We start from the raw sequence: 27,590 nt of genomic DNA, 5'->3' as shown, positions 1-27,590 counted from the left end.
TGAGTCAGAGCCTCAGTTTCAGATTTGAATTTGGCGCCAATACCCGGATCTGTCTCGGATCCGACTCGGATCGGCAACGTTCGGGTGGGCTCGGATTTCATAAATCCGAGTGCGCTCATCTCTAGTAATACCCCATTCATACTGCACCAAAATCCCGGGTTTTTCCCGGGGCGAGATCAAACGACCCGGGTCTTGGTGCAGTATGAATGGTACAAGTCCAAAATCCCGGGTCTAAACCCCGGGTCTTCAACCCGGGATTTATCGAGGGGTAATTCCCGGGTTGGACCCGGGTCGCCTGCACTATGAATGGGTTTTTTCAACCCGGGTTGCACAGAAAACATGCTGATTGGCTGTCTGCCTGTCTCTGGAGGATGATGTCATCGTTGGAAGCCCGTGGAGCATTGTAGAAGCTTTTTAGGAGAGATGGTGGATGGTGTTCTCAACATAAAGCTGAAGCAGAAGCGTTTTTTTAGGGAGAAAATTGCTTTTATTAGTTTACAAAAACAGTGTTTATTTACAGCAATTATGACACACTGGATGGAGGAAGAGGTGCGTGAGATGCTGAATGTCAGAGGGGAGGAAGAAATTAGAAGGCAAGTGACTGGGACTGTGAAGGATGCCACAGTGTACTACAACATCGTCAAAATACTCACACAACGTGGCATAAAGAGGACACAGCAACAAGTCCTGAACAAATTGAAGTCCCTGAAGAAGCAGTACACTAAAGTCCATGACCACAACAGGCGCAAAAGTGGCGCTGAAAGAATGGACTGGCACTGTCATCTTCTAGCAATGTGGATGCGGCTATACCAACACCACCAGAGAGCACACAGACAAGCGAGACCGCAACGATTATAATAGAAGATTCTATTGAAGACACCCCAGAACTGGAGTGCTCTGCCACAACAGATGACACCAACATGTCTTGGGAGGAATTGAACGATTCACAGCCATTACCTGCTGCGCAAGTTGTTACAGAAACTTCGCAAGAAACGCAGCCAGAACCAGTGCCGGTGTCAAAGTCTACGCCAGGTCCCAGTTTACGCTCCAACAGTAAGTATCTTTAATAATCTCACATAATAAGCAACCATATATACATACATATATATCTACATAATTGAAAAAAAAAAATGAACTGTATAAACAACAGTCCCAAAAACAGAGAACTATATCAACCGAAATGCAAGCCAAATACCAATAAATATATCTACATAACTTTAAAAAAAAAAAAAATGTTTGAACATAACTGTCAAAAAAAGAGAACTATATCAACAAAAAGCCCAAAAGACAAATATAATACACTCCAAAGTATTAAAACATTAACACGCATATGTTGCAGTGCAAAACTACTGATCAAGAGGGAGGAGGCTTCAAGCACATATCAGCTTACAACACTGCTTTTTTGTTCTGCCACATTATATATTCTAATGTATGTTTTACTGTGTTTTTTCTACGTATAGTTTACAACGGTCCCAAAAAACGCAAAAGGCCCAACAAAATGGACCAAGCAACTAAAACAATGACAACTGTCATGATGGATCAACTGCGGGAGATGGACAGCATCATGAGGGAACACGAGAAGAATGCACAACTGCAGCGTTTCATGGACAATGAGCGGGAACTGCAGGACTCTTTCCTCATGCAAATCATGAACATGCAGGAACGCGTGTTACGCGAAAATCGTGAGTGTATTATGGGATTCATGGACAGACTCCTCTCACGGGTGCAGGCACCTCCTTCAAGTCATTATTATGACGGACATTATCCTATGTACCAGCGGGGGCAACCCATGTTAGGCAATAACCCTCCAAACCCGGTACAGAATACACAACATGCTCAACCTATGGGTAACCCCAACATAGAATATCCACCGGGTTTTCCACTCCAAACCACTCCACCACCAGAAATGCCACAATATAGGCAATTGTAATAATCATGTTTTATGGTCAAATGTTTCACAGTTTATTGTTATCATGTATGTTACATGTGATCTGGAATCACACCGTTAGCTTCACATATAAACATATACGCTTACTGTTTGGGCACATTTATGTCTTCGGTTTACTACTTATGTATATATTTTATTTTTTTTCTACATGCAAGTAAGCACTTTTATATTGTGTCATTTTATATTTTTTGATGAAGAGACATATGAGGTAATATGTACAAAACAAAATACAATATGTGAAATAAACATATATTTTTTATTTTAACATTTGTGTGGTACATTCAAACAAGTGAGGTCAAATTGGCAGTGAGGGTGGTCCTAATAAGTTCAGCAGAGGTATTGGTGCGCTCTCCTTCAAAAGTACTGGAGTCCACTGACAGCACTGGCATTTCAGATTCCTGCACATTCCACTCAGGTAGAAATTGCTCTTTTTGAATTTCACAAATGTTATGTAAAATACAGCAAGCAGCAACCACGTGGGGCACAAGCTTGGTGTCTATGCGCTTCAATAGAGAGCGCCAACGTCCTTTCAAGCGCCCAAAAGCATTTTCCACCACCATCCGAGCCGAGCTGAGGGTATGTGTAAACCGGATCTGTTCCTGAGACAGGTGATGTTGCTGAGTGAACCCCTTCATCAGCCAGCGCCTCAAAGGGTAAGCAGCATCCCCAATGATGTGTACCGGTATCTCCACACCATCAACAAACGTAGATTTCTGTAAATAAAAACATGCAGTTTCACGTCACCATGTTAAAAATATTGGTCAAATAACGCAGTACACTTGGTACTATATGGTGAAAATGCATTTTGCAAGTGTTACATCTGTATATAAAAAGGGGCAGTAAATACATACAATATTGATAGCAAACAATAGTATATAAGCTTCAATTACAAAAACACGATACAACATTACCCCTATATTTACCTCTCTAGGGAACAGCCAGCCATCTTGTCTTTCCTCAGCAATTTGGTAAAGGTCTGAATTTGCTAGAACTCTTGCGTCATGGGAACGTCCAGGCCACCCGATGAAAACATCTGTGAAACTAACATAAAAAAATACATATAGCAATGTTTTACAATACGCATGGCACAGTCACATAAAAAAAACCCATAAAAAATGCTTACCAATAGTTATGGTCAACCACAGCCTGCAGAATGATGGAATGCCAGCCTTTGCGGTTGCAGTAATCCGCATGGTTGTCTGTGGGGGCAATGATGGGGATGTGTGTCCCGTCTATGGCTCCAGCACACTGTGGAAACCCACGTTTCAGGAATCCTGCAATTGTATCATCCAGGCGGTAAGGAGATGAAGCGATGATACAGGGCTTCCAGCAATGCCGTGGTGACTTCATGCACTAGAGTGCACACTGTGGATATCCCCCCTCCAAACAAGCAGGAGATTGTCCGGTATTCTCCAGGGGTAGCATACCACCACAACACAATAGAAAGGCGCCTACATGGTGGAATAGGTTTCCCAAAGTTAGTGGCCTTCCTGGAAAGTGCTGGGGTAATAAGGTCCAGCACATAGTTAAATGTCCCACGTGACATTCTGAAGTGTTGCATCCACTGCTGTTCCTCAAACGCTTCCACAGTAGACCAGAAAGATTCTCCGTGGCTACGCTCTCTGGCACGCATGGTTCGGTTACTGGCAGCACTGAATCTCAAAATTGAGGCAATGCTGGCCCTGAGCAACGCTCTCCTCCTGCGCATATACAGACACTGAGTTTTCTTCTGTTGTGCCATAAACTTCGCCTTCCTCCTCCTGAACTGGGACTGTACAAGAGTGCACAGTGTCAGCAACTGCAGCAAACTCTGATTTGCTGCATAAAACAGCAAAAAAATACTAGTAAACATGAACTCTGGGCTACACAAAAGTGAGTCGTCGGCCATGATGGAAAGTAATGTGGTAAACAATCACCACCCACTTTTGCATCATCTTAATGCGTCAACAAACCAGTCACCTTTCAATGACATCACCTTTTTTCAGCCAATGAAAAGTGCTCTGGTGATGACTCCCACAAATTGCCAGGGCACAGACTTGTGCAGTATGAATGGGGTCAACCCGGGAAATTCTCGGGTCCGAGGTGCAGTATGAATGGTGTTTCTGAGCTGGGACGCTCCGAGCCCCTGCAAAAACACGGCTTCAAAAACCCGGGATATTGCAGGGGCGGCAGTATGAAAGTGGTATAACAGTACATGTCTCTGCTAACTCCTATGTGTTTTCAACATTTGGTAGGCATGTTTTTATTTATTTTTTTATTTTATTTTTCTGCTCCCAAATACACCTCCATCAGGCTGCGGCAGCCGCTTTCGGTGGGGGTGATATCTGCCCACATCAGGCAGTATTCTGCCAAGTAGCAAAAAAAATTAAGCAGGAGCTAAAATTATTAGATGACCTGAATGGTTGACTTTTCAAAAAAAATAAAATAAATTATATATTTTGATAGTGATATATTTTATTCAAACATAATCATTGGTGTGGGTGTCTTTATTGATTTATTACAATTGCACAACATGTGGGTATTAGGACAATAAAGAATGGAGATTGCAATAATACAATAATAACCTTTAAGGTAGATTGTTTTGTTACTACTACATCATTATTTCCACATTTATATAGCACCACTAAGTCTGCCTCACTGTACAGAAATGGCAATCTGTCCCAAAAGAACTTACAGTTTAAAAGCCGTAACACAGACAGACTGGGATCAATTTATTAGCAACAAATGAAGCTACTAGTATGTCTTTGGATTTTGCGAGGAAAGCCACACTAACATGGGGAGAACACTAACTCAACACAGATAAGGCAATGGGCAGGAAACTGTTAGGAACCCCTCCAGCCGGCACAACACAACCCGGAGTCTACTCTGCCAGTCAGGTGTTCACTGGAGCCCCTGATGGTGGGGACAGACTGGGCTGCAGACTGACAGAGGGTCGTGAAGTGTGTACCGGCTGGGGAGAACCCAGGCAAGAAGAGTCAGGTCCACGCAGAGGTCAAAGGCCGGCAGCAGGTAACAGTAATGATGAACAAGCTGAGGTCAGAGGTCACAGGCAAAGTAGCAGAACGGGTAAACAAGCCAAGGATCAGGGTCACAGGAAACACGAGCGAAGTCCAATACGAAGCCAAGGGTCATACACGGGAAGACAAACGTAGATACAGGATACAGGAACTGGAACAAGCAGGTCAGCAGACTGGAGCACAGAAGCTATAACCGGCAATGAGGCAGCAGACCTCATTGCCTTAAATACCCAGCTGAACCAATCACAGGTTGAACACACTCCTGCAGGTTAATAGAGCAGTCACTAATAGAGCCAATCAGGGCTTGCCCCTGGCCTGCACAGTTGCAGGCTAATGCCTGTAATTGCCTCCTATGATCTGCCCCTATTAATTAGCCCACAGGCTGTAGAATCGCTGCGCCCGGCTTCCTCCTATTGCCGGGACGCAGCTCTGAAGCGTCTGTTGGTTGCCCCGGCAACGGCCGGGTTATGGCCGGAAATGACGTCCCGGTCGCCATGGCGACGGCCGGGACGCGGGTGAGTGAGTCGCGGCGGCTGGGCACTGCCGTGGCTCGTAACAGTACCCCCCCCTTGAGGAGGGGTCGAGGGACCCCGACATCCTGGTTTCCTAGGGAATTTTTTGAAGAACTCCTTCAGTTTCTTTGGGGCATGGAGTTGTCTCCGTGGAACCCAAGATCGCTCTTCTAATCCGCGATTCCTCCATTGTATAAGGAAATGCACCTGTCCTTGAACATTTTTAGAATCAAGGACCTTTTGAATCACGAATTTTTGTGGCCCACTGGAACCTCTCCCAGGCACACTTGAAGACTGGGCTTGACCAGGATAAAGCACTGGCTTCAATAGAGAACAATGAAAGGTGTTTGGAATTCTTAACGAGCCTGGAATTTTTAACCTAAATGCGACGGAGTTCACCTGCTTGATGATAAGAAACGGCCCGATGAACTTAGGGCCCAATTTCTTGCAAGGTTGTCTGAGCCTGATATTTTTTGTAGACAGCCAGACTTTCTGGCCAACCTTAAGGGAGCAGGGGGTACGGTGTCGGTCCGAATTTTTTTTTGCAACAAGTGAGGCTTGTTTTAAAGATGAATGTACTTTCTTCCAGACAACTCTGAGATCCCTGGCAGTGGAACGGATCTCCTGGATACCAACGGACTGGAGTGAATACAAAGAGTTAGATCTGGGGTGGAAACCATAATTGCAAAAGAACGGAGAGGTTTTCGTGGATGAGTGACAGGAGTTGTTACAGGCAAATTCTGCCCAGGGCAACAAGGAGGACCAGTTGTCATGGAACTCCGATATGTAGCATCGCAAGAACTTCTCCAAGGACTGGTTAACCCTTTCAGTCTGCCCATTTGACTGAGGGTGGTATGCAGATGATAAACTGACCTTGATTCCCAGAAGGGTACAGAATGATCTCCAGAACTGCGCTATGAACTGGGAACCCCGATCGGAGACGATGTCTGTAGGGAGTCCATGGAGTCGGAAAATGTGTTGAATGAACAAAACTGCCAAATCTCGAGCAGTAGGCAGCCTAGTGAGTGGAATGAAATGTGCCATCTTGCTGAACCGGTCTACCACGACCCAAATGGTATTGTGTCCCGCAGAGGGTGGCAGATCGACTATAAAGTCCATGGACAGATGTGTCCAAGGTTTACCAGGGGCGGCCAACGGAACTAACTGACCTACCGGGCGAGTCCTGGGAACTTTGTTCCTGGCACAAACTTCACAGGACCGGACGTGACTCTTGACGTCAGCAGACAGAGACGGCCACCATACAGTACGGGAAAGGATTTCCAGTGTTTTGTAGACTCCAGGATGCCCAGCAGTCCGACTGTTGTGTGCCTCAGCAAGGACTGTCTTCCTTAAATGAACTGGGACAAACAAACATCCTGCCGGAGTGTTATCAGGAGCCAACCTCTGGAACCTTTGTAAGGTACAGCTCAAATCTTGAGTTAATCCGGCATGAATCATAGACACAGGAACAATAGGCTCTGAGCAGGTGACCGGAGCATGATGTGCCAGGAAACTTCTAGACAGGGCGTCCGCTTGAATATTTTTGGAACCAGGACGATAGGTGATAATAAAGTTGAACCGAGTGAAGAACAGCGACCACCGAGCCTGTCGGGGGTTCAGACGTTTGGCTGACTGTATATACTGTAAGTTCTTATGATCCGTTATAACGGAGATCTGGTGTGCAGCGCCTTCCAACCAGTGTCGCCATTCCTCAAAGGCCCATTTAATTGCCAGCAATTCTCGGTTTCCCACGTCATAGTTGGTTTCCGCTGATGAGAACTGACGGGAAAAAAAGGCACATGGATGTAAGCGGTGGGTCTGGGGGTCTTTTTGTGACAAGACAGCCCCAGCACCGACGTCAGAAGCATCTACCTCAAGAACAAACGGTACCCTAGGATCCGGATGTCTGAGAACCTGAGCAGACACAAAAGCTTTCTTCAGGGTTTTGAATGCATTTATTGCCTGTTGTGACCAAACAGTTGGATCACCTCCTTTGCGGGTCAAGGTGACAATAGGAGCCACGATATCAGCAAAGCCGCCAATAAACCTCCTGTAGTAATTGGCGAATCCCAGGAATCTCTGGACCGCCTTGAGGTTATTCGGTTGAATCCAATCCAGAATTGCTTGGACCTTGGTTGGGTCCATGGAGAAACCTTCTGAGGAGATTAGATAACCGAGGAAGGATACCTTCTGGACCTCGAACTCGCATTTCTCGAGTTTCGCGTAGAGGTGATGTTCCCGTAATTTCTGTAGGATTTGTCTGACATGACCCTGGTGCGCAGACAACGATTTTGAATATATGAGGATGTCATCAAGGTAAACAACAACAAAGTGTCCCAGGAACTCACGTAACACCTCATTAATCAAATCCTGAAATACGGCAGGAGCATTACTCAGGCCAAACGGCATGACCAGGTATTCGTAATGGCCCGAGAGCGTGTTGAACGCCGTCTTCCACTCATCACCTGCTCTAATACGTATGAGATTATAGGCTCCACGAAGATCAATTTTTGTGAAGATAGTGGCTCCTCTTAATTGATCAAAAAGAACGGAGATGAGGGGAAGGGGGTAGGTGTTCTTAACCGTAATAAGGTTCAGCCCTCGATAATCGATACAGGGTCTGAGTCCACCGTCCTTCTTGGGTACAAAGAAACACCCTGCTCCTACTGGGGACTTGGATGGCCTGATGAAGCCCTTCTCCAAGTTTTCGTCAATATACTCCTGCATGGATTTGGTCTCTGGACCGGAGAGAGGATACAAGCGTCCCTTGGGTAATTTAGAGCCCGGAATGAGCTCAATGGCACAGTCGAAATTGCGGTGCGGTGGTAGTGTGTCAGCAGCCTTTTTGGAGAAAACATCCCAGTAGTCATGATACTGAGAAGGGAGCTGCTCCGGAATAGACTGAATAATACGTAGAGGTAGTGTCAAGCAAGACTGTGTACAATGGGGGCTCCACTGGACAATTTCTCCTTTTGCCCAATCCATGACGGGGTTATGGCAGGATAGCCAAGGGTGGCCCAGAATTAAAGGAACCGATGGACATTCGATAAGACGTAAGACTATGGATTCCGAATGGAGAGCGCCAACGTTCAACTGTAGTGGTGGGGTCTCCCAAGTAATCTTGCCTCCTGGCAACGGACTACCATCTAAGCCACATACCGTAATGGCAGATTGGAGTTTAATCCGCGGAATCCCAGCAGAGCGGGCAAACTCGATGTCAAGGAAGTTGCCAGCAGCTCCACTGTCAATGAAGGCTGATAGTTTCGTAGAACGAGCACTGAACGTGAGCTGTGCAGGGACCAATAGTGCATTTTTCTGGGAGACAATTTGTAGACCTAAGTGAACTCTCCCCTCGTTCCTTAGGCATGCCCGTTTCCCGACTTGTTTGGGCAAGAACGGGAGAAGTGGCCTCTTGCGCCACAATATAAACATAAGCCTTGTGACCGTCTCCTGTCCCTCTCCTCAGAGGAAAGACGGTATGCTCCCAATTGCATTGGTTCCTCACCATCCTGGGAGATAGAAACGAAGGCGGATGGAGGTGATGACGTTTCCTTTTCAGTTTTCCGCTCTTTATATCTCCTGTCAATTTTAATGGAGAGGTGCATCAGATCCTCCAGAGAGCTAGGAGACGGGTATTGCACTAGCGAATCTTTAATCTGTTCAGATAGGCCGACACGGAACTGACTACGTAAGGCAGGGTCGTTCCATCCACTGTCAGGTGACCATCTACGGAATTCCGCGCAGTATTCTTCTGCCGACCGTCTGCCTTGTTTCAAGGACCGTAGGTGAGCTTCCGCGGAGGCCACTCGATCCGGGTCATCATACAGTAAACCCAATGCCTCAAAGAAGGAGTCTACGGACTGCATGGCCGGACTGGTCTGTGGCAAAGAAAACGCCCAAGACTGGGGGTCACCCTGTAGAAGGGAAATAATAATCCCAACTCGTTGCTGCTCTGAACCGGAGGAGCGGGGTCTCATCCGAAAATAGAGCTTGCAGCTCTCCCTGAAGTTCCGAAACAAGGTTCTATTTCCGGAGAACCGATCCGGTAAATTCATTTTGGGCTCACAGATGGGATCTGGAGGAGATTGTGAAGCTTTTGTGGCTTCTTCTTGAACAGACATACGCTCAGCCAATCCCTGCATCATCTGATACAAAGACTCAACATGGCCTGCTAGGGTTTGTGCCGGAGACGGTGTGGATCCACTTGCATCCATCCTAATCTTGTCTCCGTGAGTGGGCCGGTTATAATGTTAGGAACCCCTCCAGCCGGCACAACACAACCCGGAGTCTACTCTGCCAGTCAGGTGTTCACTGGAGCCCCTGATGGTGGGGACAGACTGGGCTGCAGACTGACAGAGGGTCGTGAAGTGTGTACCGGCTGGGGAGAACCCAGGCAAGAAGAGTCAGGTCCACGCAGAGGTCAAAGGCCGGCAGCAGGTAACAGTAATGATGAACAAGCTGAGGTCAGAGGTCACAGGCAAAGTAGCAGAACGGGTAAACAAGCCAAGGATCAGGGTCACAGGAAACACGAGCGAAGTCCAATACGAAGCCAAGGGTCATACACGGGAAGACAAACGTAGATACAGGATACAGGAACTGGAACAAGCAGGTCAGCAGACTGGAGCACAGAAGCTATAACCGGCAATGAGGCAGCAGACCTCATTGCCTTAAATACCCAGCTGAACCAATCACAGGTTGAACACACTCCTGCAGGTTAATAGAGCAGTCACTAATAGAGCCAATCAGGGCTTGCCCCTGGCCTGCACAGTTGCAGGCTAATGCCTGTAATTGCCTCCTATGATCTGCCCCTATTAATTAGCCCACAGGCTGTAGAATCGCTGCGCCCGGCTTCCTCCTATTGCCGGGACGCAGCTCTGAAGCGTCTGTTGGTTGCCCCGGCAACGGCCGGGTTATGGCCGGAAATGACGTCCCGGTCGCCATGGCGACGGCCGGGACGCGGGTGAGTGAGTCGCGGCGGCTGGGCACTGCCGTGGCTCGTAACAGAAACAAACTCATGACCCCAGCACTGGAAGGCAGAGGTGCTACACACTAAGCCACCATGCAGACCCAGTATTGGCTGCAGTGGGTTTTTTTTACAAGTTGGGGACATAACATACAAGCAGTGGATGAAGAAAATAAGGTTGGCAGATGCTAATTGCATTTCACAACAACACCCCTCCCCTCCAAAAGGTAGGTCATTCATAGTAATATCATACACATAAGGTGCCATGGGGGTCTGACTCATTAAGGAAGGCATATACCAAATGGCAAACCAAATTAACATCTTCCCAAAACCATCTTGCATTGAAGGGGGAGGTAAATGTTAAATATGAGGTCCAATTAAAACTAGAAAAAACAGCATCGCGTACATCAACTTAGAATGTCAGAGTAAACCCACACAAACATGGAGGAGAACATACAAAGTCCACACATATAAGGGAATCGTCGGGAATTGAACTCATGACCCCAGTGCTGTAAGACAGTAGTGTAAGTGACTAAACCAACGTGCTGCTCCCCTTTGGTCTGCATTGATTTTTGGTAAAGCTGAGTACATAACATAACACATACAAGCTGTAGATGGAGAAAAAACAAGGTTTCAAAACAATGTTGCATTTTAGTCCAAGAAAGTCCCCTCAAAATCAAGCCAGCCCCCTCTGAGTCTTAGGCCATTCATAGTAATAGATGTCAGCATGCACATAATAATGTGAATGTGACCTGTGGGGCATCATTCTTTTTGAAAGTAAAACATTGTAATAAATAAAAAATGCATCTTGCCCTAAGAAAGTGGCATTTGAGGGGGAGATACATGTAAAATAGGAGGACAGATTTATCATTGTGGTAGAGCGTGTCATTTGAACAACAGAGTAGAATTCAAGCTCACAAGTGTTTGTGTGTTACATTTGCAAAAGCAAAATATAGGCTGGTTTGGTCAAAGTTTCTTGTGTTCCTTTCATAAATGAATAAGGTTCACAACCTGCACAAAGACGCTATGGCCATGCTTGGTATTTGAACTCCTGACGCCAGTGTTGTGAGCCATGAGTACTAACCACTAAGGTACCTGTGCAGATCTTAACTGGCATATATTTATGGGTAATAAGGAAGAGTACTATTGTGTAGCTCTTACATCTGTTGCACACATGCTGTATTGTTGTGCTTCTTGCTCTAGTCTATAGAATGTATTTATATTTTCAGCTGAATTTTGCCTTAGTAGTTAGTCAAGCCACCTTCCAAGAATGGAGTCATGAGTTTGATTCCTGACTCACATACGCATTTTTTAATGTTAATGATATAAATTTGTATATAATACACTTATAAAAATTGTAATATGCATGTTTAGTTATGGTAGTGAATTATTCAGAGATGATTTTGCATCAACATTTTTACTTCAAATCTAAATTCCTTATATGAACTTTCATGTAGGTGTATTAATTTAGCAGATTAAACTGCAAAGTCATTTGTCCCAGGCTATATAAACACGAAGTGCTACAACAAATAAAAAAGTAACAATAGTACTGCATAATACACTCCGATTGTGTTTTTACAATTGGAAACAAACCGTTCGCACCTCCCACATTAGCCATTATGTTACACTTTCTTATCTGTCATTAAGCTAAGGATGTTAAGAAGCAAATCTTAAAAATGGACTAACTGCTTAAGATCCGTTGCATCTTATATTCCGTTGCGTAAAGGACTGAAGGTGGGCATGTTTTTGAACTTTCTGTTCCTTATTGATTTGCGATTTTCTTATCTCCCCGTTTGTTCTTAAAATATGCATCGCAACTTCTGCAACAGATTCGTCCGCTAATGAATCAGGCCCAATAAGTATACAATACCATCTTCATTCATTAAATTCTAAAATACAGCAATTAATATATAAATAAGTGTAACATGTTACTGCAGATTACTCAAAGTTGTATAAAGCAAAATATACAACAAAACAAAAGAATAGACTATGGGTAGACATCTAATAAGACTATGCCTAGATGAATTTCCAGTTCACACCAAAATAATGAAAGCATAATATATTCTTAACTCATAACTCGCTAGTATGCATTAATTACATTTATACTTACCCAGGCATACCTATTGTTCCTAGAGCCAGAGACTTTGGGACATTGTCAGGCCAATTTGGAAGTAATGGAGTTAAATCCTTGCCTTGAGAGATGGAATGAGTTGTCCAGCCAGCGTTTGAAAGAACATAGCTACAGACTGGGAATGCAGAATTATTACTTTCCAAAACCCTTTGGAAAAGAAGTCATAATGGTAATATTTAAAAGCATAGAGAGCAGGAGAAAAGTTCCAAGAAATTAAGTTGCTATGATGAAAATGGCTACAAGAACTATAATTTAAACATAAACACTGAAAAAAATAATAGGCTTTGTGTTTATAATGTAAACCATGTAAACCATGAATGCAAATAGAGCATTATTGATTTGATGCCTAATATCATATATTTTGCTTTAGGCATAAACCAAAATACTAATCCCTAATAAATGTAGACAGAACAGTATAAATTATTTAGGCTTTTAACAAGCTCTAAACTCCTCTCTAATGTAAAATATTTAATTCAGAGGAGTTTCATATATACCAAAAATGGGCTTATAAATCATAACTGGTAAAAAATATTTTTTATAAAACAATTTAATCCTGTTTTTTTCACAAATCATCATTTCATCTGATTTTATTTTAGTACAACTGTCAAAGTTTGCTGAAGAAATCCAGAATAAAAATAAATGATGCTGTAATATTTCTTAGAGAAAAAAAGGCATAAGAGACTTCTGGAGGAAAAATTACATTATAATTTATATAAATGGTGTGATTGCTCTTCCGGTTGTTTTTTCATTTTCAGCATTATAAAACAAAAAACTAGTATCAATGTCAAATTCCATGAAACCAAAAAAATTACTTGCATACATAACTAAAAATAATTTATTACACTATTTTTATTTTATTAAAATGCTATACATAGTTATAGAACTTTCAAGTAAAGTCAATTTTAAGTCATTCTTATTCTATTTTTCCTGTAATCGTATATGCCCTATGAGGTGCAACTAGAAACCCATTATTTTTTGTATTTTTTTTTTTATATAATTTCAATAGTACAAGTACAAATAATACAATTTAAAATTGCCTATTCACATATAGTTATATATGTACAAGCACATGACATGTGTATACAACAATTATGGGCATCATTTACAGTTATTTGTTTTGGGTTTTTTCTGTATACTGGGAAACTACTGCCTGCTTTAGCACATAACATACATATTTTAATTCTACAATTTATAGTTGCACTAGGATGCACCCACTCCCAAATCAAAATCTGGGCACACATGGTTTTGTCAAGGTTACCTCTTAGCTGGATTTACTCCTAACCAGAGGTTGAAGTCGGTTGGTATAAGGTGGTATACCATAATGCCACTTCCCCTACCATACATCTCATTGGTCTATTTGGCAGCGAGACAAAGTCATGGCCATAGAACGCTGTGGGTAATGCCATGTCTGATGTGGGTTAAGCACTAGGGTGCCCCGTTCACTGCTGTTTTGTTGTCCCATTCGTGATGGCAGGACAGGGCTTTAATTGAAAGACTATCTAATTTCATACACTTACATTTTTCATACTTAATTCTAAATTTTTATACCATCACTTCTAAATTTCCACTTCAACAACTGCTCCTAATTAAATGAAGCCTATGTTGTATAAGTGTAGGTAAAAAAATTACAAAAATATATCAAGTTATTAACAAGGCCACGGTAGTAAGCCCAATGATGTATGGGTATAATTTATATCAAACTAAGTAGATGGTAATTCACATCAAGCTTTTTATCAGGAAGTTTCTTGCCTTCATATGCATGGTCTTCAAAAGGACGCTTATTATTATTACACTTTTTCCAGACAGAGAAGGTGGAGAATGACAGAGAGCCACTTTCATTGGCAAATATAAACCTAATAAATGTTTTTCATCATCCAGGAAGGAAACCAATGTATAAATGTTACCTTGCAACCTGGGTGCCCATCATGATATCTCCCTCTTTCATCATTCTCTTACTGTATGGCCTATTTAAATAAAATAAAAAAATAAAAATGATACATATCACACAAATTAGTTCACTTATAGAAAGTAAAAAGCTACAGAAAGATTTGATGATATAGGCAACTGTGTACTGTTACAAACTTTATCATCATTGATTATAAGCCCAAAAACGCTATATAACTTGCTACAGATTCTTTAATACAACTTTAACAGAGTCCCAAATTGGCATGGTTATGGATATTCAACATGTTTTAACCTATGCTTGCTGTAGAACACTCACTAAGGATAACTTCCTGTATTGCAACTTCAGAAGCCTATTTTGTGAAAATATGACTATTAAATGTAAAGCGAATGGCTCTGTGCATCACGATGGTGTTGTCTGCATGAGTGAAAAAATTTGCATCTTTTGATTAGAGGAGCACGGTAAGTGACGGCTAGCTGTCTGGTCCAATCTCAGATGCCACGGGATACCTTCAGAGTGTTATTTAGCTGTCACGCTACTTGCGATGGCTCACTCTGAAAACCCTCTGTGAGAAAATGACACCCATCAGTAAGCTGACATTGGGCCACTACTTTTTAGTTCCCTTTCGTTCCCAAGTACTGACGAGTTGAAATGGAGTTTGTTATTGAGTGGTTCATTACCTTCCACACAGGTAGTACCCATGAGGGAAAGGCAACATCTCACTGAAAAAGAAGCTGATTGTTAAATCCCATCTCCACAGGGAACACTCAGGACTTGAACTAATTTCCCTGTCACTGTTCCCTCTATTTGCTTTCCATTTTTCTTCTCTCGACTTTAAGAGACATTTTGGAGCCTGTCCTAGCACGGGGCATCAAGAGAAGGAATTCTGGGGGAGATAATAGGAAGGAACAGGATAAGGGACCCCATCAACCAGGACCCTGTGTCCCTCCCCTGGGTTGTCACCATCATTGTGGGTATTTGGTGGGTTTAAAAGGTGGTTACCCAAGCCAGATCCTCATGTTAGTCACTGACTTTAGCTAGGGGGCGATACTCTGCCATGGATCCTTGTGGATTGCATCTTTACTTCCTGTGTAGATTTATTTTCAGCGTTATTCCTGTGTGGAATTGCTCTTTCATTTCCTGTTTAGACTTGCGCAACTCTGTTTCTGTGTGGGAACATCTGTTATTGTATCTATCATTATTCCCTGTATGAGAATATTGTGAGAAACTCTACTCTATCCATAACTCACTCTATTTGGACTCTTACTGGTATATTGTCATCTCGCAAAACTCATACCCTCTTCCTGTGTATTATCGATCTTTGTATACAGTGCAAAATCATTTAATTTCATCAGCTCTGTGTCTGGTCAATAATAGAACCCTGTATCTTCACTCCCTCTGTCCCGGCTGTTGCTAAGCAGTCAGGACGCTACCTTCACCCGCCAGCCCTGGATGTTGTGGGGTGTAGATTCCTGTTGGGCTCACTGCCCCTTCTGTCATGGACCATTGCCTAGGAGCCAGGATGTTCTGATCACGAATTGCAGTCTTGTGACTGCAGTCACCTGTCACTCAAGGAGGGCTTGCGATGGAGAAATCTGATTGGCCATCTCTAATTTAAACGGCAGTGAGGGCTTGGCCTCCTTGCTGTTTATATTGTTGTGCCTGCACCTGGTTACCTGCTCCTTTTGCTGTATATTTGCTGACTTGATTACCTGTTGCCAACCTCCTGCTTGTTCCTGGATGTTCTCTGCCGGCTTCGACCCTTGCCTTGTTTTTGGACAATCCCTGTTTGCTGCCCGCCTTGACCTTTTGGCTTCCCTGCAGTTATTTCTTGCTCTCTTCCTGCACTCTACAATTTTCATCATTACTGGTGTATCTGCTGTATACAGTGTGGTGTGTTGTACTTCCAGTCTCTATAAATCTACACTCCCTGGTACCTGTGGTGAGCTTTTACTACTCTGAGTTTAAATCCTGGGTACATCCGAGTACCTGTGAGAGCATCTCTTTCTACAGAAAGGGCGGTTTGCTATAGGTGAAGATCTCTCTCTCGTTCTGGTCTAAATGTTTATCAAGGTATCAGTGGGAGTTATAACATTATTATAACACTGGCCATAGAGGGAAAAGGAATTCCCATGGAGACTGGACAACCAAGCCCCGCTCAAGTGCTGACTAGCCAAATCCAGACACTCTCATAAGTGGTACAGCAGCTGTCTGTTTGTCTGTCCAGGAAGAGACCCCCAGGGCAACCCAAGCTTCCGGAAGTCCAGCATTAGAGCCTGAATTGAAATTTCCTGACCATTTCTCAGGGGAACGCAAACTATTCCACAACTTCAAGTAGAGTTGCAAGTTATATTTCTATAATTCTTCTGGGTCTGAACAAGAAAAGGTGGGAATTTGTCACTCACCGTACTGTGAGTGCTTCTTCCCGGACATTTAGGAACCGTGGCCGTCCTCCATCCTGAGGGTCTGCGCATGCGCAGCCCTTTCCTATACTCCAGTGTATGTCCCTTTAACTCAATTGGCAGATCAGGCAACACTCCCTATATTAAGCACCTGTGGTCAACACCACGTTGCCTGATCTTGGAGTCTCATTCCCCATGAGTCTCTGAAGGTGTTCCTGTGTTTCCTCGTGTATTCAGCGCTGCTGATTCCTGTGGTTTCCAAACCACTTCTACCTCTGTGGTTTCCAAACCACTTCTACTACTGTGGCTCCCATACCACTTCTACCATCAACTGTATCATCGTGACTGTGAGCTGATTCCTATCCGCTGCCTCCGTGCACTACAGTCTTCTATACCACTTCAACGCTATTATATTCCATTGTGACTGTGAGCTGATTCCTATCCGCTGCCTCCGTGCACTACAGTCTTCTATACCACTTCAACGCTATTATATTCCATTGTGACTGTTTGCTGATTTCTATCCGCTGCCTCCGTGCACTACAGCCTTCTCTCCATATCCACTCACCTGTTCATCATCAAGTCTGTGAGCTGATTCCTAGCCGCTGCCTCCGTGCACTCCTGTCTCCAGCTTGCAACTCGCCTGTGTTCATCATCGTGACTGTGAGCTGATTCCTATCCGCTGCCTCCGTGCACTACAGTCTCCAGCTTGCAACTCGCCTGTGTTCATCATCGTGACTGCTAGCTGATTCCTATCCGCTGCCTCCGTGCACTACAGTCTCCACCTTGCAACTCGCCTGTGTTCATCATCGTGACTGCTAGCTGATTCCTATCCGCTGCTCCTGTGCACGTCAGCCTCATCTCATCTCTCCCGTGTGTCCGCAGAGTCCTGCGGCTGCTGCCAGCGCTATCGTCCATCTTCTGCTGATCCGCTCTCCACGCCTTCCTGGGCCCCGCTGGTCTCTACCCTCCTGTCAGCATTGGATTCGTATCTCATCAGCTACTCCTCTGCTAGATCATCTCCATTCTCCTGGGTCCTCCATGAGTCCAGTTCCACGTTTTACTGATTCCTGTGGATTCGTGTCCCTGTTGGTCTACTTACCTGTGCGCTGCACCTACTAGACCCCTGCCTCTTCCATTCAGGGACTTCTCATCCTGTCGGCCTCCTGCCGCCCAGGTATCGCTGCACTCCTATCTGACTGCCTTCTGAACCACGGTATGCATACTTCTCATTGACTGTGCTGGTGTATTGCATATCTTGCTGGACTGTGTTGGTTCTCCTCTGGAGTCTGCAATCCGCTGAGTCTATTGCCATCATTGACTGTGTTACCTTGTGCTGGATTACTTCAGAGACTTTCTACATTTGCAGACCTGTTCAGTCATTTATATATATTGTGCATATTACTGTGGATCGTGTTTAATGTGCCCGTGTACATCCTGTGTTGCAGTCTCTCCCCGTACACCTCCTCACATATATATTCAGTGGTACAACTTGCTGAAGGCAGACCACTGATTCCTGTTCCTGTATTACCTGTTCCATTCCTCTCACATAGCAGTGGTACAACTTGCTACCGCAGACCACTGACTTCCCGGATACCTCCACTTGGATTCCATTCCTTCACTCAGACAGCGGTACCACTTGCTATCCGCAGACCGCTGACTCTCATCACCTCCTCGTTTCTGTTGGACATTCCTCCTCACTATAGCAGTGGTACAACTTGCTATCGCAGACCACTGACTACCTCCACTTGCCCTTGTCCATACAGTTCCTCGTGTATTATTACCTCCATATTACCAGTGCTGCTAGTCATAGACTTTCCTGAGCATCTCCTCATCTACCATTGCCTGTTCCGTGATCACCCTGCTACCAGAGTACCCTATTACCATCTACATTGCTCTGGTAAGCCTACCACCTGGTGATCCCTGGGTAAAGACTCCTAGTGCCCGTGACAGTAAGATCAGGCCATGACAGACCCAGATACGGAACCTACCGCCAAAGAGATGCTGCAGCATCTGGTCAGCCGTGTGGAGCAACAGGATGCCCGCCAACAGCTGTTACTTCAGTGTTATCAGTCATTAACCTCCCAAGGAACATCTGGACAGACTGTGACAGCTACTCCTGAGGCTTCTGTGCTTTCCTCCGTTTCCCCAGTGCCATCCCAGGTGTCTACAGCTTCCACGCTTCACCTGCCTACTCCGTCAAAGTACGATGGAGACCCCAAAACTTGTAGGGGTTTCCTGAACCAATGTTCAGTCCATTTTGAGCTCCAACCTCAAAATTTTTCTACCCATCGTTCCAGAGTGGCCTATCTTATCTCTTTGTTTTCAGGACAAGCCCTGGCTTGGGCCTCCCCTCTGTGGGAGAGAAATGATCCAATATTGCAAGATAGTGCCAAATTCATTTCTACATTCCGAAGTGTGTTCGATGAACCAGGTCGTGTGACCTCCGCTGCTTCCAGCATCCTCCGCCTGCGACAAGGATCTCATACAGTAGGCCAGTACGTCATTCAATTTAGGATCTTAGCCTCTGAACTTCAGTGGAACACTGAAGCCCTAGTTGCCGCCTTCTGGCAGGGGCTCTCCGATAAAATTAAAGATGCACTGACTACTCAAGAGCTTCCTTCGTCACTTGAAGATTTGATCTCTCTATGCCATCGTGTTGATATGAGATTTCGTGAAAGAGAGGCTGAGAAAACAACTTCTGCTAAAGCACCTCTTCGTTCTAACCCTCAATTTCGTCCAGTTTCACCCTCTGTGATTCCCATGGAGATAGGACGTTCCAAATTATCTTCCGAGGAGAGAAAACGAAGAGTAAAGAATAGACTCTGTATCTATTGTGCTGATTCCACTCATATTCTCAGCTCTTGCCCTAAGAGATCGGGAAATGCCAGGCCCTAACTAGTTCTGGAGAGGTGAAGTTAGGGTCCCTGGAGTCCTCTCCATCTTCCATGAAATCTAAAGTCTGCGCTTTTGATGTTACGATTTCCTCTGCTACCAAAACCTTTGAGTCACAGGCATTAATTGATTCCGGAGCAGCAGGAAATTTTATTTCCAAATCATTAGTAAATCAATGGTCTCTACCAGTGATTACCTTAAAAACACCCATTACTGTGACGGCTATAGATGGATCACGTCTCATCAACGGTCTCATCACTCAGAGTACGTCTCCAGTAACACTTCAGATTGGTGCCCTGCATCATGAAGAAATATCGTTTTTAATCCTTCCTGTTACGACAAGTCCGATTGTCTTAGGCCTTCCATGGCTTCAGTGTCACTCTCCCCAGATTGACTGGCGCACCCCTCAAGTCACGTCTTGGGGGCCTGAATGTCACCATCGTTGCCTTTCCCAAGTTATTCCTCTCAAAGTACAGCAATCTTCCATCTCATCTACCTCACCGGGACTCCCTCCTCAATATGCTTCATTTACCGATGTGTTTGATAAAGCTCGGTCTGAACGTCTTCCTCCTCATCGTTCTTGGGATTGTCCGATCGACCTTCTACCTGGCAAGACTCCCCCCAGGGGCCGGGTCTATCCACTCTCGTTACCTGAAACTCAAGCTACATCTGAGTATATACAGGAGAACCTCCAGCGTGGGTTTATTCGACCTTCCACCTCTCCCGCTGGAGCTGGGTTCTTCTTCGTCAAAAAGAAGGATGGATCATTACGCCCTTGCATAGATTTTCGTGGACTCAATGCCATTACTATCAAGAATCGGTATCCCATTCCGCTGATCACTGAGTTATTCGATCGCATCAAGGGAGCCCGTATTTTTACTAAGTTGGATCTTCGTGGTGCCTACAATTTAATCAGAATCCGTTCCGGTGACGAATGGAAGACAGCGTTTAACACCAGAGACGGGCATTACGAATATCTGGTAATGCCTTTGGGGCTGTGTAATGCCCCCGCTGTTTTTCAAGGCTTCATCAATGAGATCTTTCGGGACTTATTATATGTATGTGTCGTCGTCTACCTGGACGACATATTGATCTTTTCCCAGGACCTGCCTTCTCACCACCAACATGTGGCAGAAGTCCTCTCCAGGCTACGGAAAAATTCATTGTTCTGTAAATTAGAAAAATGTTCATTCGAATTGCCCCAGATTCCATTCTTGGGGTATATAGTTTCCGGAGTTGGCCTGAAGATGGATCCAGACAAGGTGAATGCTGTACTACATTGGCCCCAGCCAACTACTCTTCGTGCTATCCAGCGTTTTTTAGGTTTTGCCAATTACTATAGACGCTTCATTCAAGACTTTTCTTCCATTGCATCTCCTATTGTGGCCCTGACTCGAAAAGGGGCTAATCCTAAGCAATGGTCGCCTGAGGCTCTTCAAGCCTTTCAAACACTCAAAGAGTCCTTCTCTTCGGCTCCAATCCTTCGACAACCTGATGTGACACTCCCCTTCTTTCTAGAAGTAGATGCCTCTAATGTGGGCTTGGGAGCCATTCTCTCCCAACGCTCTGAACAGCAAAAATTCCATCCTTGTGCCTTCTATTCTCGGGGTCTTCTGCCCGCAGAGAAGAATTATACTATCGGGGACAAGGAATTACTGGCTATCAAAGCTGCATTAGAGGAGTGGAGATACTTATTGGAAGGAGCTCGCCATCCGGTGACGATCTTCACGGATCATAAGAACTTGTCATATCTTCAGTCTGCCCAATGCTTGAACCCTCGCCAAGCAAGATGGTCTCTTTTCTTTTCCCGTTTTGAATTAATAATAACCTTCAAACCAGCTGCCAAGAACAAAAAAGCTGACGCTTTATCTAGAGCTTTTGTGACGTCCTCTGATATAGAAGAGGTTTCCAACCATACCATTCTAGACCCCAAATGTATCTCACTGGCTGCTTCATCCACCAAAACGCTACCATTTGGGAAGACTCTCGTGCCTCCTACTCTAAGGAGGAAAATCCTTTCGTGGTTCCATGCCTCTCGTTTTTCTGGACACGCCGGTGAACACAAGACCTTTGAGATGCTCTCTCGAAGTTACTGGTGGCCTTCAATGAGGAGAGACGTCAAAGAGTTCATTGCTTCCTGTGAATTATGTTCCCAGTTCAAATCTTCCCGCAGAACTCCAGCAGGGTTGCTGCGACCACTACCCATTCCGTCCAAGCCGTGGACCCATATTAGTATGGATTTCGTTACTGACTTACCACCTAGTAAGAATCATAACACTATTTGGGTGGTGGTGGACAGATTTTCGAAGATGGCTCATTTCGTCCCTCTGTCTGGTTTGCCTTCCTCGTCTATCCTGGCTGAACATTTCATTAAAGAGATCTTCCGCATCCATGGATGTCCGTCTGAGATTGTGTCAGATAGAGGAGTACAATTCGTTTCCAGATTCTGGCGAGCCCTTTGTAAAACCTTGGGCATACGATTAGCACTCTCATCTTCTTACCATCCGCAATCTAACGGACAGACTGAGCGTGTCAATCAAGATATTGAGACTTTTATAAGGATGTTCTCTTCAGCCAATCAAGACAACTGGGTAGAGTTGCTTCCTTGGGCCGAATTCGCCCATAACAACATGTACCATGAGTCATCATCCAAAACTCCATTTTTTGTGGTCTACGGTCACCATCCGTCTTTTCCGGAATTTCCTGCCCTCCCGCCCACCCAAGTTCCAGCGGTGGAGACTGCCTGTCAGACCTTTAAAAATATCTGGTCTCAGATCAAAACCTGTTTGAAGAAAACATCTATCAAATATAAATCTTTCGCAGATAAGAAGAGGCGGGCTATTCCACCACTAAAAATTGGAGATCGTGTCTGGTTATCTACTAAAAACATTCGTTTGAAGGTCCCATCTATGAAATTCGCCCCTCGTTTTATTGGTCCATATAGGATCATTCAAGTAATCAATCCAGTATGTGTGAAACTTCTTCTTCCTAAGAATCTTCGGATTTCTAATGCCTTCCATGTGTCCTTACTCAAGCCTCTTATTATCAACCGTTTTTCAAAACCTCCCTCAGCTCCGCAGCCAGTTCAAGTTCATCAGGAGGAGGATTTCGAAATTACTGAGGTACTAGACGCAAAAATTTCGGGAGGAGTCCTCCGTTTCCTCGTTCATTGGAAGGGCTTTGGTCCTGAGGAGCGCTCTTGGATCAAAGCTGAAGATCTTAATGCTCCTGCCCTTTTGAAGAAGTTTTATTCCAAAAATCCGGACAAGCCCGGTTCCAGGCGTTCTGTGCCCACCTTTAAAAGGGGGGGTACTGTCACTCACCGTACTGTGAGTGCTTCTTCCCGGACATTTAGGAACCGTGGCCGTCCTCCATCCTGAGGGTCTGCGCATGCGCAGCCCTTTCCTATACTCCAGTGTATGTCCCTTTAACTCAATTGGCAGATCAGGCAACACTCCCTATATTAAGCACCTGTGGTCAACACCACGTTGCCTGATCTTGGAGTCTCATTCCCCATGAGTCTCTGAAGGTGTTCCTGTGTTTCCTCGTGTATTCAGCGCTGCTGATTCCTGTGGTTTCCAAACCACTTCTACCTCTGTGGTTTCCAAACCACTTCTACCATCAACTGTATCATCGTGACTGTGAGCTGATTCCTATCCGCTGCCTCCGTGCACTACAGTCTTCTATACCACTTCAACGCTATTATATTCCATTGTGACTGTTTGCTGATTTCTATCCGCTGCCTCCGTGCACTACAGCCTTCTCTCCATATCCACTCACCTGTTCATCATCAAGTCTGTGAGCTGATTCCTAGCCGCTGCCTCCGTGCACTCCTGTCTCCAGCTTGCAACTCACCTGTGTTCATCATCGTGACTGTGAGCTGATTCCTATCCGCTGCCTCCGTGCACTACAGTCTCCAGCTTGCAACTCGCCTGTGTTCATCATCGTGACTGCTAGCTGATTCCTATCCGCTGCCTCCGTGCACTACAGTCTCCACCTTGCAACTCGCCTGTGTTCATCATCGTGACTGCTAGCTGATTCCTATCCGCTGCTCCTGTGCACGTCAGCCTCATCTCATCTCTCCCGTGTGTCCGCAGAGTCCTGCGGCTGCTGCCAGCGCTATCGTCCATCTTCTGCTGATCCGCTCTCCACGCCTTCCTGGGCCCCGCTGGTCTCTACCCTCCTGTCAGCATTGGATTCGTATCTCATCAGCTACTCCTCTGCTAGATCATCTCCATTCTCCTGGGTCCTCCATGAGTCCAGTTCCACGTTTTACTGATTCCTGTGGATTCGTGTCCCTGTTGGTCTACTTACCTGTGCGCTGCACCTACTAGACCCCTGCCTCTTCCATTCAGGGACTTCTCATCCTGTCGGCCTCCTGCCGCCCAGGTATCGCTGCACTCCTATCTGACTGCCTTCTGAACCACGGTATGCATACTTCTCATTGACTGTGCTGGTGTATTGCATATTTTGCTGGACTGTGTTGGTTCTCCTCTGGAGTCTGCAATCCGCTGAGTCTATTGCCATCATTGACTGTGTTACCTTGTGCTGGATTACTTCAGAGACTTTCTACATTTGCAGACCTGTTCAGTCATTTATATATATTGTGCATATTACTGTGGATCGTGTTTAATGTGCCCGTGTACATCCTGTGTTGCAGTCTCTCCCCGTACACCTCCTCACATATATATTCAGTGGTACAACTTGCTGAAGGCAGACCACTGATTCCTGTTCCTGTATTACCTGTTCCATTCCTCTCACATAGCAGTGGTACAACTTGCTACCGCAGACCACTGACTTCCCGGATACCTCCACTTGGATTCCATTCCTTCACTCAGACAGCGGTACCACTTGCTATCCGCAGACCGCTGACTCTCATCACCTCCTCGTTTCTGTTGGACATTCCTCCTCACTATAGCAGTGGTACAACTTGCTATCGCAGACCACTGACTACCTCCACTTGCCCTTGTCCATACAGTTCCTCGTGTATTATTACCTCCATATTACCAGTGCTGCTAGTCATAGACTTTCCTGAGCATCTCCTCATCTACCATTGCCTGTTCCGTGATCACCCTGCTACCAGAGTACCCTATTACCATCTACATTGCTCTGGTAAGCCTACCACCTGGTGATCCCTGGGTAAAGACTCCTAGTGCCCGTGACAGAATTGTTATCTCCTTACTCCAGGGAGACCAACAAACATTAGCTTTTGATCTCAGTCCGAACTGAATTATTCTCTGTAAATGCATTTCTTGAAGCCCTTGGTTTATTTTGTGATGACCCAGACAGGGTATCTTCCACTGAATGTCATCTGTGATCCCTCAAATAAGGCACAGGACAGCAGGGAAATACTGTGTGGAATTCAGATGCAGGACTACAGACAGTGAATTGAACAATCCAACTCTGCGCAGCCAATTCCGTTTAGGACTTTGGAAAACATAAAAGACTCCCTGGTCCAGTACCCTGTCCCAGACACTTTGGAAAAATTAATGTAATTATCGATTAGGATAGACAGACGCATCAAAGAAAGTAAAATGGAGAAGGAATCCTCTTCTTTTAACCCATCTCCTATATATTTTCCTGCTATGGCTGGATCGGTAGAGTCCATGTAGCTGGGAGCTTTCAGACTTTCTCCAGAGGAGACATCCAGGAGATGATTTTTGGGACTTTGCTTGTATTCTGCTGCCAAGGGTCACATGGCCTGCACCTGCCCCAATAAGCCAAAAAAATACCAAGCCTAGTGGATTTGGCAGGGGTCTACCTATGCTTATAATTAATCTCTTCTAAAAATTTTCGTCTTCTTCCTGATCGCATGTCTTTTGATAAGCAAGTTGCTGACGTTTCTGCTTTCCTGGAGAGTAGAGCTGCTGGAATCTTCTTTGATGTTGGGCTTGCTGGAACCCTTAAGTTTTTATTTCTGCAAGATAGACCCTCCTATCAATGTATGTGGTCATGATGGTACTCTTGTAGTCGGGGTATAATTTTGAACAAAACTCCACTTATACATCTATTCATAGGTAGTCTGCCTTTGAAGCAGTTGTCACTGTATTTGATTAATTGTCCGACAGTTCCTCTCATCTTGGGCCATCTGCGGTCGTTTAATCATAATCCTCTCATCGACTGGACTAATGGAGAGATTATTCATTAGGTGTCTTCTCGTGCAGCCTCTGTTTGTCCTTACCTGTACAGATGCTTCAGTCTGTTCCACCTAATCTTCCTCGTCCATACCACAAATTCCTTGATGTCTTCTCTAAAAAAGCAGCTGAAACACTTTCTCTGCATAAGAGATATGACTGTGCTATCAAATTAGTTGCGGTGGCCAAACTGTCTAAAGGGAGGCTTCATAATTTTTCTTGTCCACAAAATAAAGCCATGGAAGAATATATCCACTAGAACTTCAGTAAAGGATTCATAAGGCTTTCTAAGTCCCACGCTGTAACCGGGTTCTCTTCTATTGTTAAAAAGATGGGAATCTTAGTCTCTGTATTGACTTTAGGGGCTTAAATAAAATAACCATCAAAAACACTTATCCTTTACCCTTGATCTATTGTTTGATCAACTCAAGATTGCAACCATTTTCTCCAAGATTGACCTCCGTGGATTCTACAATTTAATTCATATTAAAGAGGGAGATGAGTGGAAAACTGCACCCAATTCTCAATCTGGACACTATGAATTCTTTGTTATGCCCTTTGGTCTTTGCAATGCTTCAGTAGTCTTCTAAGAATTAATTAATAACGTGTTTCAAGATTTCCTGGGCAAATTTGTTGCGGTGTATCTGGACGATATTCTAATTTCTTCTTCTTCTCTTGTATTACATCTGCTTCATGTAAAAGAGGTGCTTCTGAAATTTCGGGAGTGTCAGTTATTTACCAAAATGGAAAAATTTGACTTTGAAGTTGCCATGGTTGCCTTCCTTTGGATACATTATCTCCTCTGAAGAATTTTCTATGGATCCCAGTAAATTACAGGGTGTCCTAGATTGGGTTCAACCCACCAATCTTGTAGCCTTCCAACGGTACCAAGGTTTTGCCAACAACTATAGAAGATTTAGTCATTCCTTCTCTGTCTTGGTTGCACCCATCCCTTCCCTGATCAAGAAGGGGGCTCACAAAGCAGTTTGGTCACGTCGACCTTTTGCTGCCTTAAAAAGCATTTAACTCTGCTCCAGTGCTTCGCCACCCTAATGCAGAATTACCTTTTATCATAGAGGTAAATTCTGGAGCCATCCTCTCTCAAGTGGATTCTAAGGATAAGAGGTTACATGTGCCTTGTGCCTTTCTTTTCTGTAAGTTTTCCCAGTAGAATTCAATTATGATGTTGGTAGTCAAGAACTTACATATATTTATATTTATAATATTAATACCTCATATAGGGGTCCACGCTGAAACACTCTGCTTCCAACAGTACCTCTGTGAAATGCAAATTCATAGCATTAATTAGTGACATACAATATTCAAACAGTATGGTAATAGTAAACTAAATTCCTCATTATCTGTTGTATATGACAAACTATGTATTGTAACATACATATAAAACGAATAATAATACTGCTAATATAACAAAGACAGGTATGCAGATTTATTTTCCTTTTTATACATCACATATGTCTGTTCTATATTTGCATCCATCATGATGTTTGTGATTTTGCTGCAGGACTACTTAAGTGTATATCTATAAGGGGCAGTGAGCTGATCAAGTTTATATTGTTTGTATTGCTATATAATTAATATTATGCTGATTTTGTGTTGGATATTTGCAATTTGTTTTTTGACAATTGTATTTAAATATAATACTGTTTATAATATGTTTAATTTAATGT

General features: G+C 44.4%; 1 protein-coding gene across 1 annotated transcript in view; it reads right to left on the bottom strand.

Moving 5' to 3' along the window:
• The window catches only part of LOC142153687 (prostaglandin reductase 1-like), a 72,428-nt gene that overhangs the window by 29,877 nt on the left and 14,961 nt on the right, over positions 1–27,590 (bottom strand). The window contains exons 3-5 of the mRNA XM_075210890.1: positions 27,135–27,180; positions 14,476–14,535; positions 12,551–12,718 (exon numbers count right to left, since the gene is read on the bottom strand). Of these exons, the coding sequence (XP_075066991.1) occupies positions 12,551–12,718; positions 14,476–14,535; positions 27,135–27,180 (274 nt within the window). The remainder of the gene's footprint in view (positions 1–12,550; positions 12,719–14,475; positions 14,536–27,134; positions 27,181–27,590) is intronic.

The sequence above is a fragment of the Mixophyes fleayi genome, chromosome 1 (assembly GCF_038048845.1).
Source record: "Mixophyes fleayi isolate aMixFle1 chromosome 1, aMixFle1.hap1, whole genome shotgun sequence".
Classification (NCBI taxonomy): Eukaryota; Metazoa; Chordata; class Amphibia; order Anura; family Limnodynastidae; genus Mixophyes; species Mixophyes fleayi.
The sequence above is the reverse complement of the archived record's forward strand: the minus strand, read 5'-3'. Positions and strand labels throughout refer to the sequence as shown.